Genomic DNA, 14,450 nt, shown 5'->3' on the forward strand with positions numbered 1-14,450 from the left:
GTTTGTGTTTGTAAATCGTACGCAATGGGATGAAAATAGCTGTTAAGTTTGGCTTACGATGAAAGGGTTATACGCACGATTGTAAAAAACGGCACACATATTGTTATATAATCGTATACAGTAAAACATACGGCTTTTAGACTTCAAGTGTAGTTCTTTGAAATGCATCGTAAATTCTAAACATTGAATGATAACCTAGATTATTTTTAATACATTTGCAATTTCTGTGTTCTGAGGAACATAATGACGTTGCTTTCTAGAAACAACGGAAAGACTGACGGTAGTAAACAAATAAATTTAACGTGCACGTGTTTCGATTATGCAAGCAAACTCGGACCATATTCGAAATATGACAGCCAGCATTTTTTGTCAAAAATTCTAATTATATACCACAGATCCTATTACAGGTCAAATGATATGTCAGTGAACCCATGACTGGCAGAAGACCAGACAGCAGAAAAGTATTGAAGTCCTTATGGGGAACCTAGTAACAATTCCTTTTAAAAAATAATACAATAAAAAAGACAATGGAACGTTAAGAACTCTTCACGTAAAATAAGCCGTGGACTTTAATGGGTTTGTACTTATGAAGTAATGTGGTTCGCCCTAAACGTGGCGCCAAGCGCCATTGCCGGGCGCCACTGCACTCGTATTTTTATAACTCATGGCGATTAACGCCTTAATTATACACCAACAACATTCCTGTAATAAATTATGATGACATTTCAAGCATTATTTTGCTTTTATTTTAGGGTATGCTCGCTTCGATTGGAGATAAGAAATTAGAAGCAATGTAATATTTTTGTTGTAATTTTATGTGTCTTAATGACGTGACTAAGTGAACATGCTTGTAAAATAAATACGTAAGTAATAATCTGGTAGGATCTATATAAAATTTCCCATAACACAAGTAAGAATGTGTTCCTGATTCCTGGTGCTAAGTTCAGTAACATAACCCCATGGCACGCCAGCCCGACACGTTCCTAGACAACGAGATTCTCGGTAATACGTTCATTTTTTCATAGATAATCATAATTACTAGCTTATCACTCATCATATGAACGATTTCATATGAAATCTGTGTGCTTGGTCAGCGACGGAGCGGCGCTAGCTACTCGACACTTGCTGACTAGTAAGGCCACACAGGTTCGTCTAACAACTCGTGTTTTTCTCACTCCATATTAGTCTTCCGAGGCTCATACATAAATGAATTTAATTAAGGTAAAAACTACAATTGTTCAAGCCTTAGCCGGCCTAAGTGCTCCCTCAGACGATAAATGGATTAATAGAGCGATAATTTTCTTTGAACTTGCCTTGAAAATTGTAGCTCAGACGATGTTTAATTGCGCGACTTTTTTAAATAAGAAAACCAGAATTTTATTAATAAATCCGAATTTTAATGGTGGAGCATACAATTAAATAATAAAATACTATTAATACACAGAAGTATTATTCCCAATAAGACAGTAGGAAGGATTTATGTCAATTATATTAATCAGCTGATTTTCATAATATATTTAGGTATCTAATGTTCATTAAAATTGACCTTTCCACGAAGAGGTTTCGTAGGTCGCAGGCTGATCTTCAAAGTAGGTAGATGGTAGTAGGTATGTATGTATATGATATTAATCATAAACCAATAATGTTTGTAGCAATCAGTGTTGTAATGAGACGCGTGGGCAGACTATTTCACGTCGCTGTAGTTACATGAGTGCAATTATTCGTAATTACAGTGCGTCGGCACCGCCCCCTGCCGGGCGACAACAGACTATCACTGCCACATGAATGGATGAACTAAAAGCCCTTAACTTTAATAAAACATCTGTTTTTGTTACTATTATGAATGACGATGAGTCCACAGAAAATTAATGACAAAACATGCCTCGTAGCCAAATGTGTAAATCATTGCAGCAATGAATATATTTAAAACTGATTACCTAGTTTTCTATGTACGCACATGTTGAGAATTAGTTGCGATAGTATCGATTACGCAAATTAATTTTATGCCCCATTCAATTAACGTTGGCAGGCAACCTAGATCGGTAAAGTTATTATCTCCGTAGGGCGCCACGGACAAGTATCCACTATGAACCTATATGACGAAGAATTTGTTCGAACCGTCCTTATCTCGACCCGAGTACCCCCTGTGGTTTTAAGTATATAATCTAATAGAATTAATTATTATTCATCAAGTTCGAATACCGGATAGGAACCAGTCTGGTAATCTTCGCGTCTCTGAATTGGTTCCATATTGCTTTATTGTTATAGTCATTATATTTCGGGTCTTTGGTCAAGGCAACTCATAATTGACATTAGATTCTATCATTAATTTTTATAATAGCGAATCAAATGCGTAAACTGTGCCTATTTCTTAAGTCACCGAGCAACACAACTAATTTCTATGGGGCGATAAAAGTACGTTACATCACCCTTAATAATATAATATAATATAGCCTTTATTTCCATGCAAGTTACATTGAATGTACATAAAACAAAACAATAAAAATCTAGACTAATATATACGCATGGCCCCGCTCTGGGTATAGGCCTCCTCCAGCTTGTTCCATTTTTTTCGATTTTTTGCTTTCATCATCCAATCTTTTCCTGCAATCTTCTGAATTTCGTCAATCCAGCGGTCCTTGGGTCTGCCTTTACTCCTTGTTCCGCTTGGACCTGACCATTCAGTGACTAGTTTTGTCCATCTTTCGTCTGTCATGCGGGCGACATGTCCCGCCCATCTCCACTTGAGTTTTTGCGCGTGCTGTGCTGCGTCTATTAGCTGTGTCGTCACCCTTAATTGTACATAATCAGAGTGTGCAAACAAAGGTATTATATCTGATGTGACAAGAACAAACGTCTTAATATAGTTTCCTGTAAAAAATATAACATGCGTAACTATTTACATTGTGACTAAACGACTCTCACTGTGTACAGGTGTCTATAAAAATATTGCAGTAAAATGGCTTATGGCTTACCTATGGTTATTGCTTAATGACGATATTTTAATGCTAGGTTTGTACATTCGTCACAATTATATCTATGTATATTTAAAAAAATAATGTATTGTAAATAATCTAGTGCAAGCCACCGAATAATACGTGAACAGCCGCACGATTACATTGACGATCGTGTCCTCAGGCGACACTGACAGCTTTACGTCATGGTTCGCGTCACCAAGATCAACAGATTCGCGCCTTTTCTGCACTACTGATAAGATTGCTTGGCCAAATATTGAGCTTAGTAGATAAGACAATCAGGATCGTTATACTTTGCACTTTCCAGCGATAAATTTGGGCAATAATTAAGTACTTTTACGATTTGATAATCACTCATTAAACTGTTAATTTATGGGATAAAGTGAGTTTTGGAAATTTTGCTTAGGGCGTAGACGCACTTTTGAGGAGGTACGAATTTAGACTGAAAGTTCGATGACCGTGTCGCTCACTAACAGCTTTGTTTTATAAATCCCGCCACCGATTGGCGCTTTACGGTTATTGGTTTGATTACGTTTATGCTTCATTTTGAAGCTTTCAGTTCAACTCACTCTACGTTATCGGCGATCTATTTTTGAAATGTTATTAAGCCTGCAAATAGAACTTCTTACTGCATTAGTGCTTTGGTTAATTCATGTTCCATCGGCCACTTCTTATTCGTATGAGAATTTGAGATGCTCTTACATTTATCAAGTAAGTACACCGTTTATTAATTCGTTGCAGGTGTATTATACATTTGTATTACGTACGACAAACGTAGTTTCATGCAGCCAGAATGTCTAAACGAGCAAATGCAGACGCAGAAATTACATCACTTCTATTTACTTAAAACTTAACAGAAAAATCGGCACATCGTATGATTTTACAGACAGCATTGTAAGCATTTTTTTATGTTGATGATGAATTTTTAATTACATGCTAACTAAACTGCTCCTAGCTAAATTACGATTAATTTATTTTAGAAAATCTTTCTTAATGAGCTGTTTTTAAATTGACTTTAACATACTGTAAGTTAAATAAAAATAATAAAATGTCCTACCAAAGATGTCAGTGTGCGGCAAAATGTCAGTTCGTAAGTAACACAATACTTCGCCATATTATAGTTTAGGGTTTAATTTTACAGTCTTCCATAAGTTGATTTTATGCGGTAGGTAACAACCTTAAAATGGATACTCAATATTGAGATTCGAGTATTTTATAACAAGTTGGAAATGACTAAATAACTACTGGTGTGGTCGGAGTCAGTAGATGAAATTTGTAATTAAAATAATTATATGTTCGTGGATACTGGTCTTGTGTTACGTAGTCTCTTGTGGGTATATCATATCAAAAATAATTTTACAATAGTAATTTATTGAAAACACGTTTTTTATTTGATTATTGTGATTATTGGTCGGAAATAAATATTGTAAAACAATGTTCTGTCAATTATAATTTACGCTTGATAATTGGAAATTGACATGTTAATGTACTATCTATTAGACATTATAGATTTGGATTATTATTTACAGAAGAGAACAAAATTTTCAAGCCTGTTTTGAATAAACCAAGACCCTCTTTTTCGAAGTAAGTTATACCTAATGCCTAAATGATTTCAGGCCACGTCTGTCACGCACGCTACGGATCCAATTATGAGTATTTCAATCTAAAGTGACATTTACAAAACAAAGATTTAATATTAGCGTGACGATATCCGAGGAAATGATACTTTGTCCAACGGCAGACCCTTGTCACGTGTCACATTTAATTGTAAATCTGATATATCGAATTATACGAAGATTTTGACCTCTAACGCCTTACCACATTTTATATTAGTTTTGATTAACATAAGAATTTTAATTTAACGTATACTCGTAGTTCAATGAATGGGCTTGTCGGCGCAGAATTTTATTTTAAAACAGCAAATTATAAATATATTTTTTAAAATAGCAGCAGATCCGAAACTAGTTCAATTGACACAGAAATACCACTACAATGCATCTTGGCATTTAATCACTTTTATTATATTGTAAAGCATCTAAGCAAAACATGAATCGGTGCCAGCTCTAGACATTTACGAGTCATTATAATGGTGTTTTAAAATTCGCAACTACTGTATAAATAATAAGACAAATAGCTGGACATCGCCTACGATACCATTAACCCATTTCTTGCAAATGACTCTTCAAAGTTTATGTCAGTTCACAGCTAATGAATTAATTTATTTCAGTTATAGGTTGCTTTAGTTTAATTTATTTCATTACTAATCTGACTATAAGAACTTACCTACTTTCTGCGTAACTAAAATTAAATAAAAAGCAAAGTTTGATTCGCATGTCACTTGTTAATAATTTGATATTAATTTAAAAAAAGACAGCCAGCAATTGCCACTACATAATTACTTAATATGACCTTAATACCTAGTTGAATCATTCTTGTCTAAGCCGTATTTAATAGATGAATTAGCTATTTTCATAAAAACAATTATTCCACCAGTTTATTGAACACATTTTCTATGCTGATGAAGGTGAAAAAACGTAAATAGTGCGTCAGTGGTTTGATGACCTACAACACTTAGAAGTAGAAAAAAAACTTACCAGTATGTAATAGGTTCTTTATGGTATCTTGAACATCCTTGTCCGCGTCTCCAGTGGACTTCGTAAGGTCTATCGTGACGTGCTTGGCGGCACACCAAGCCACCAACATTTGGAACAATAACAGTTTGAACAACGAACACCGCACATCCATCTTTCTGAGCACCCGAAACTCATTTACGCCCATTTTGAGTCCACGTTTAAAAATATAAGTCTTAAAAATTCACTTTTATGTCACCACACTATTACCGACAAAAGGACTGTCCTAATAATTTTCGTCGTAACATTTACGAAGCTTTATGCTTGTAGTTGGATATTGATAATGTACTCATCATCCGTCTTCTGAGCTGGTTTGGCATCATACACTACCTGAAACAAAAAATATAGATTAATCAGAACATGTCTCATACTTAGTTTTTGTACCTTCACAGTCGTCAATCGATTTTTTATAGATCATACCTATTGATATAATGGTTAATAACAGAGACATAATTTTAAGAGTGGCCAATTTAAATGTCACAATATTGAGGAAGCTATAATTTAATTTAAATACGATCAGAAAAATCAAGACGTAAAATTTAAATTTTTACACCGCGAAAATAATTTAATACACAAAGAAGAGGTAAAAATATCACTCACTTACCATGAATATTTTTTAAATGGTCCTACTTTAAAATAAATTATTTTATGTTATAATTAAAAAGATAGAAGTCAAATAAATGAATGCGGTCCGCGACAGTATTCCTACGTGTAGCGACGTACGATGTACGCGACCGCTGCCTAAAGATCGCTATCTCTATCTGAGAGCCGGCTCGTAGGTTATATAATTATTCATAATTACGTTTATCTTCTCACTTCATATGTACACAAAATTTGGGAATACGTCCCAGAGATACAGTAATCTTTTTATGAAATCCATTCATTATAACAATAATTTGTTTTATGTCGGGAACAACTCTCGTCTCACCATACCAGTTATGACAAGAAATATATAAAGCTGAACACGTAAAATTGTTAATGAAGTGACAATGTGGAGACATTAACATAATAACATTTTACAAGATACAGAGGCTGAGATTGAGACATAATATAATTTTATTGATGCCAAAAAAACTGACCGCATTCAACGGGGGACAGCAAGAATAGCTGACTACTTCTCTTTATAAAGCAGAGCTTTCTTCATCGGCATCGCGACAAAACACGAATGATTGGCAGGCTGTAGAGTTATTTACAATTTTAACCCATAAATAAGCGGTCTTCCCTACAAATATGCACATACATTGTGCTACAATTTTAACATGAAAGTAGTGAACTTGTAAATTCCCACAGTACGTTACGTGTCGGGCAAGCTAAGAAGGAAAAAGAGTAAAACAATAGGCGGGACAAGACGTGCTTTTCTATGAAGGAATGTATTTTAGGAATAAGAATGAAAGGGCGCAAGGCCCACGCGCCACGTGCCGCGATAACGCAGGCGCCAGCACCTCGGCTGCGCTCTTTGTGTTTGTTTGGTCCTTCGGTACGGGAGGCAGGGCTCGGCGCCATGACGGATTGTTCAAAATGTTTACTGAGACGCTTTATGCCTCTGTAATTAACGTTATACCACAGCAACAAAGAGTTACCCACTTTATCTTAGGAGTTAGCGCAGTTTCACCTGACGATTATGGCATTTAAACAATGATACAGCTACACAATGAATGAAAGTGCTTCATATAAAGACAAAAGACCTAACGGCTCGACATAATTGTGGTGATTGCGAACGTGACAACAGCTTACAGTAATGGGACCATAATAGACCTACACAACAATATTTTGCAAATAAAGCGTAAGATTTTGCGAAAACGTTCCAATTATTATCATCGATATTGTAATGTAATATGATTCTTTTATATATTTTCTTCGTACGCGTAACCACGCGTGACAGCACGTTTGTGCCATATTTAATTAGCCTATGTGAGCACATCCATATGCCGCGTGCCAATATGGGCCACCTGTATCAAACATTAAGTACATATTACAACAGCAACCCGCTTCATTACAGCTGTGTAAATTTTTTGATCTATTCTGTATTTAATAAAATCGGCTTGGTAACCACAAGGACTGTTAAGGTTGACTTTCATAGCTTAATGAAATTCATGATATATGAAACTGTAAAGTAAGACTGCTGGTATTTTTACTAGGAAATTCGTAACGTTCACTGGATATTATCGTGTATTTACTATCGAGTTTAATGGTTAAAATAATTATACACATTTTGTTTAACACGACACGGAGTTATTAAAATCAAAAGATTAACGTTCTATGCAGTGTGAGAAGATTAATTATTTCGCAAAAATAGGACTTTCTTTGAAGTCGGTTATACGGCCCATGTACCCATCAATAAATTACATCAATTTTAACATAATATCGCAAGTAAAATAATGACATCGCACGCAGAATAAACATGTTAATCTTTACAACTCTCTGATTTCGCGGTATCACGTAGTATCATTGTTATCAGCAAAGATAATTATATCTGTGTGTGTACAGCACCTAATCTTAGTGCTGACCCGATTCGTGCCTAGGCTAATAATGACGTATGGCCTGGACTCAATCTCTTCCACGGTCTTAGTCAAACATCTGATAATGGGACTTAGTGCTCGTCTCGTTTTGAGGCCATGTAGTAATTTGGTCAGTTATATAATTCATATCTGTGTGTAAGTATTATTAACACTTATCTCTATGAGATGAAACAAGTGGAGAAACTCGAGGGGCCCCGGTAACATCTGTGAACTTGTGACAAACAAAACTGAAAATGTCGGCCCGAAAGACGTACAAATAAATTTGTCGGTTACATCCAATCACGTAGGATTACTTGGTTGTAATTTTAACTAAGCTCAAATAATTGAATTTAAATTGCAGATTGTAATTTAATGCTTAATGTAGATAATGTAATGGTCTCGGACTACAAAAACTTGTACGGTCGGCCTGAAGGACAGGTCGGTGGCGCCAACAACCAGCGAAGGAAAGGATTCCTATTATTCAAAGGCACACTCATAGTAGGTCCTTTTTTTCTTTTTGAAATAATATACCAATATCCTTATTTAAATACTTTCAATAATAATCAAGTTGCGTAGTGCATCACTTCCTGGACAGACGAATAACGTCGAGATTAAAGATATATATCATTAAATTAAAATAATAATTACTTGCGGCAGTGTGTAGCTTGAAGCACTTTTACGAGTCTGAGTACTTCAAGTAATTTACGTAAATATTATTTAAGGATATGTCAGGCTACATGAAATATCGATATATTTAGCTCCAAAACTTCAGGTTAGATAATAAAATAAGATTGCGCTGCAGACTTTTCTTCCTTCGTAGAAATAATTCGTGAAAAACATAAGACGTGTGTTGACGTTGATGCAAACTTTACACAGTCCCTTATCATAAATGTTCTATTTTTAATGTGCTGGTTAATTGTTCGCGATTTGTTTTATTCGTTCACTTGTCTTTACTCACGATGATAAGAGCTTTATGTCGTGATTTTACGAGTTCAATGATTTATTTTTAATGTACTTCATGATTAATAAGCATCCTGATTACATGACATTATAAAATAAATCATTTAAAGCCGGTAATTTATAAGATATCTATTTATATCCACTGCATGCGCATTGAGTTGTTATGAGAGTTTAAGTAATGAGGAGCATTTATATGCATTCACGTTTTTACAGACGACGCTTAACGTTTGCATTTAAAAACAAGATAAGTATTGTATACATATATTTGTTGATTAAAAGCCACGTGGAACTCGTTTATAATTATAATAATTTATTCAATCGATAAGAGGATGATATATAGTTTATAGATTTAAGTATTGGATAGAATTATTAGTAAATAGTTTTGTAGTGGCTTGATGTGAAGGAGGCTTAACAATGCGCTTGCTGGGGGCATCCGTCATCGTCTCACGCGCACTCGCGCTTTGTCTGCAGCCATTGTGAGGACCGGTAGCGCCGGTTATGCTCGGCTCGAATTATTGCCCTTTATGAACCGACTGCCCTGCCGAGTGCCGAGCTCGTTCGAAAATATCTACACAGGTATGTGAAATAGGAATCACTTCGAACTTGTTACCGAGTGAAGGCAATCTTTTCAAAGATATGATGACTTAACAACCAATTTAAACGAAAGAATAGTCCGACCATTCACCCATTTGCCTAATTGATTAGTACAATATTGTAATTGTAAAACCAATAACGTTAATGAATATGACATTGAATGATGAAAAGCTTCCAATTTTGAAGACGGTTAAGATATACATAACAGGCTTAATTGATACAGAGGTCAGATGTAAACAGAATTGATAGTTCAATCAAACCATTAGGCAAAGCAGCGGCCTACGTGCTGTCTGTCACCCTAGTTTGATTGATTGCGTTGGTGGGTTACATCTCGTGGGAAACCCTAATAATAATTTAGCCTACAATACGATGAGTTTAATTTGTTTTTATGACTACAGTACCAATGATAGGCAATAAAGCACAGATTTTTTGTACAGTAATATTAGCCCCAGAAAAACCCGAGTCAGATACGGGGCGGGTCTCTATTATAAATGTACACTTGAAACAAAAAGACCCGGAAATTGTTCAAGGGAATCTGTAGACTGTCGAGTGGCGATGCGACTCATTTTTTCTGTCGGCTATTGTCTCCGAGAATCGGCGTCACTGTGACAGGTGCCATTAGTAAAGACGCCCGACAAATGGCGACTGTCTGATCCAGATTTCATGACTACTCGTTATTAACGACCCGTAATATTCGGAGCAGTCTACAGTGAAGTTATTATCAGTTATGGAAAATTAAGATTTTAGTTAGAGACTGCTTGCAGTGATCCATTTTGTGTCATTTGTGTGAGTTCGTTGACATCATTTTAATAGGACCTCGTTATTATGTTCTGTTTTGGCCTCTGTGATATCCATAGACCTTTGAGCGAGTCTTATATTATGACTGAAACTTAGAACAATATTCTTGCCCGCAGGACTGTGCTAACAAATACTCATTACCTGTAATGTGCAATAATTTTGGTACCTTCCTACGTATACCTATAAGTATTATCTTATCTTTAAAGTAAATCGGCTACGTACATGCCACGTCACCGCAGACTATTGAACTTTAGCTCAACTTTGTAAACTAGCCTATCATAGCAAATCTGGTTTAACAAATTAATCTTGTCTCGTACGTAATATTGACTTTCTTGCTGAAAATTAGTAAGCTCCTTAATATTAACTTCTTTAATATCAAAGGTTAATTTCAGCTTAATGATAATCTTCTCATACGCTCATATTCATTTTAATTAAACTGTCATACATTTACTTACTAATATCGCTACCATCTGCTACAATATAATGTAATGTAATCAAATATTTAACTACATTTTGAATATGAAATTTGACAGGTTTGACGTCTGATTATATTATCACGTTTTGTGCCAATTTATCAGACACAGATACGTGGTAACGTTAGTTACATATAGTAACACGAACAAATAGCAACCGCAATACTTTTTTATGAAATTTTTAAACATGTTAAACATACAAACAAACAATCGTGGGAGACACATCTATTTTTAGGAAAATATTGACCAGTCGTTTGTGTTGAAAGTACAAAAAGTATTCGTCAACCATTCACCTGTCAGGCTTGTCACTTTGTTACCAATAGTCCAGGTCAAGAAATCAACCAAAGATGTCATTCATCAAAGTAAAGTTCCATTCATGCTGCAGACTGTCCATATTAACTTGGCAATTGCATTTTCTGAATGGCCAGCTGTATTGGTTATCGATAATAAATACAAGAAAGGGGAAAATTAACCCAAGAATTCCGTGACAAGTAGGTTCTTTATTGTAAAGTGCATACCTAACAGTTTTTCTGAATAGAAAATCCTACATTGATTTGTGGTTGGTCTACATTCGATGTGTGATGGCTTTGAGTCAACACGGAGCAAGGGGGAGGTTCGTCACTAGGTTGAATACTGACACTGCATTGTCTGCGAGACGTCATGAATAATTCATATAACCATTGTTTGTAAAAGTAAGCTCAGTGCATGGGAATTGGAATAAAAATAGATCATAGATTGTCTATTTATTTTTAGATCAATCAATACGAATATTTTTTTGTTAACTTTCATCCATTGTCACGATGTTAAGAGCCGTTGTGGAATTGTGTCGCATATGATAAGTCCTGCTTTGCACAATGATTAAGTTGTATGATAACTCAATAACCATATATGATTGACGGTGATTACGAAGAAATACTTTAAAAAATCTCATTAAACTTCCCCTTTAAGGGCATGTAGATCGAATTATAAACAGTTTGCTCAAGAAATTTCGAACACACCTTTTGGCAAGAACTAATGCTTCTGCATTCGCACACAACACCTGTCGTAATTCGCGCTGGCAAAGTTGAACGACACGAAATGTCTAAATACATAATGTGTATTATGTTTACTCGTATTTACATGATCTAGACGAATGAATGAAACCTGAGTCGTGCGGGCGTTTGATGACATTGCCCCTCATCGTTTACATTGACAACCGTCAGTTTCGTAGAACACCGATTTAGGATCGCGTGCGCATGTTCGTTCATGTAACACATTTCGAATGCGTAGGCCGAGATTTATCGGAATACCTATCGTGTAATGTCCTATTGTATTCACCTTCGCCGATAGAAATCAACTTTATTCAGGTTACAAATTGCATATGATAAGATTTTTTTATTCTCCGAAGGTAATTTTATTTTCTTGATGAAGATATATCGCTGTGTCGGTTTGCCTCCAAATGTGCATTCCCACGGCAATTTGTATCAGGAATTTTGCAGCAAAGGCGTAGTATATGTCATTCCTTTGAATAATAATGAAAGGCACAGCAAGATTTTAGAGCTGTTATATGCAGCTTTATTTAATTAAATAAAACGACTATTTGGAACATTGAGCAATAACAATATATCAAGATATTGTAGCTATCAATAGTCTGCCACACAAACCCTAATTTATGTGACAGTTGATCGTTGCAAATTAATATTTTCGTTATTTATGTTCGAATTCCTTTCTAAGCTAATGTAAAATAACAGTGAAATAAATTACAGCGCGCGCAAACATTGTGTTTGAATTTGCGCTTAGTGCTAAGAGATGTAAATCTAAATATAGTGAAAATAAGTAATTTCTAGTAAAGAAACAAATGAATGTTACTCACACACTATAGACAGGTTGTGCTATTTATGAGACAGCTTTTAATAAGCAAGACATGTCCAGCGTATTGTCTAGCACTGACAACCCTAGTTTCGCATGAGGCCACGTGCATAGAGGGTCTAGTGTCAGATTAGTAGGAGATACTATCACGAACATACTTGGAAACCCGGTAGGTATTTAGGTATCTATTCCTAGAGACTGGTTTTTATAGAAAGAATGTTAATAGGCTAGCAAAATTAAGTCGGCCGCACCGTTGTTGTCGTACGAGTATTGTGTGAGAAATTCATACTACGTGTTTTACATAAACCACTGTTTAATGAATGCACAACTGCGCGAATAAATCGCATTCTCGTTAGAAGTATTACATGGTATTTGTGAGGTGTTAACTATTTCTATTACGTAAAAGATTGTCCAGGTGTTTATTAACTAACTGTAAATGAAATTTATGGACAATAGATGTCGTCTTTTATCTAGTTGAGGCTCGAATGTAATATTGCCTAAGTGGGTATAATATATGAAGGGCTGTCGCCATGTTTCATTTTTCCCGTGGTGGACTCATAAATGATTATGACATTACTGGCAGACTGCGAGCACACGATAAAGGTGCTAATTAGATTGTCAGCCGCATAAGATTTGCATGTGGCTGAGATCGTTGCCTTGCAACTCGTCCTGTCACACGCCTGCCTGCCGACGGAAAGGTCGACCACTAGTGATGTGTCACTGTTACACTTCAGTTCCTTTTATCGATACAATACCAGAAGAGAAAAAGCATCACGAACTTCCTTTTTCATAATTTGGTATGGTTAGTTTTTCTGAATCCTATTTTTGTATTTTGAATTAAGAAATATTGAAAAGAAGGAAAAGCTTAATAATAAAGGTTTCACGATCGGTATTGTCCTCTTCGTGATATTATGACAGTTATATTTCTGGGTTAGCTCGATTTGAGTCTGTTGAATGATTCTAGATTCATGTTTTTAAAAAACACTAAGATTATTCCTGATAATTGTGGTTTTATTTACATTATTAAGAAGAGACTTGCAGACTTTAGGTATTTCAAAACAAAATGTTTATATATTTATTTTGTAAATATGTACAATTAATCGCTATTATCATAACTTCTGCACAGAGTGTTGGAGTTATTTGGATTTATTATGCTGTTTTGACTTCATTTGATAATCGAAATTAAAATGAATGGTAGCATATACTGATTATTCTATTGTTGTCATAAAGTCTACACTATCTTATCCATTCAAAAGCATTTAAACGCAAATAACTAGTTAAGTAATATGAATGGTTTATAGCCGCAAATTATCTATTCATCGATAGTTACAAAGTCTCACGGTGGCGCTAGAGATTGTGCGGAAATTGAAGTATCGTTTCGACACGGGCCAACACTAGTTTGCATGTCCCATTCACAAGCGTAGTAAATGTAATACATAGTACAACAGGTGAACATTCATGATTTATACCGCTGTCCGATATGAAGGCGGAAAATAAATGGATTATGTGTAAAATTGATTACGACATTAGCAACAAAGTTGTATTTATAATGTTGTTTGGTGCTTTGTTTGGTCTAACATTTATCATATTAGGCTAAGGTGTAATTTATTTAAGCTGCCTGTTTTAATTATGTTTTTTTTTTTTGCTAATAAATACACTGTTGTTATTGCCACC

At 35.2% G+C, this 14,450-nt stretch overlaps 1 protein-coding gene and 1 long non-coding RNA gene across 2 annotated transcripts in view; both read right to left on the minus strand.

The window, feature by feature from the left end:
* LOC124636851 (A disintegrin and metalloproteinase with thrombospondin motifs 7) overlaps nt 1–14,450 on the minus strand; it is a 73,035-nt gene that overhangs the window by 44,300 nt on the left and 14,285 nt on the right. Inside the window, exon 2 of the mRNA XM_047173043.1 lies at nt 5,570–5,935. Within this exon, the coding sequence (XP_047028999.1) occupies nt 5,570–5,753 (184 nt within the window). The 5' untranslated portion in view covers nt 5,754–5,935. The remainder of the gene's footprint in view (nt 1–5,569; nt 5,936–14,450) is intronic.
* LOC124636852 lies at nt 2,436–3,092 on the minus strand. The gene is made up of 2 exons (XR_006985159.1): nt 2,976–3,092; nt 2,436–2,871 (listed from the first exon to the last, which is right to left on the minus strand). It is a non-coding gene; the product is annotated as an uncharacterized LOC124636852 (long non-coding RNA).

This window comes from Helicoverpa zea, chromosome 15, assembly GCF_022581195.2.
Source record: "Helicoverpa zea isolate HzStark_Cry1AcR chromosome 15, ilHelZeax1.1, whole genome shotgun sequence".
Taxonomy (NCBI): domain Eukaryota; kingdom Metazoa; phylum Arthropoda; class Insecta; order Lepidoptera; family Noctuidae; genus Helicoverpa; species Helicoverpa zea.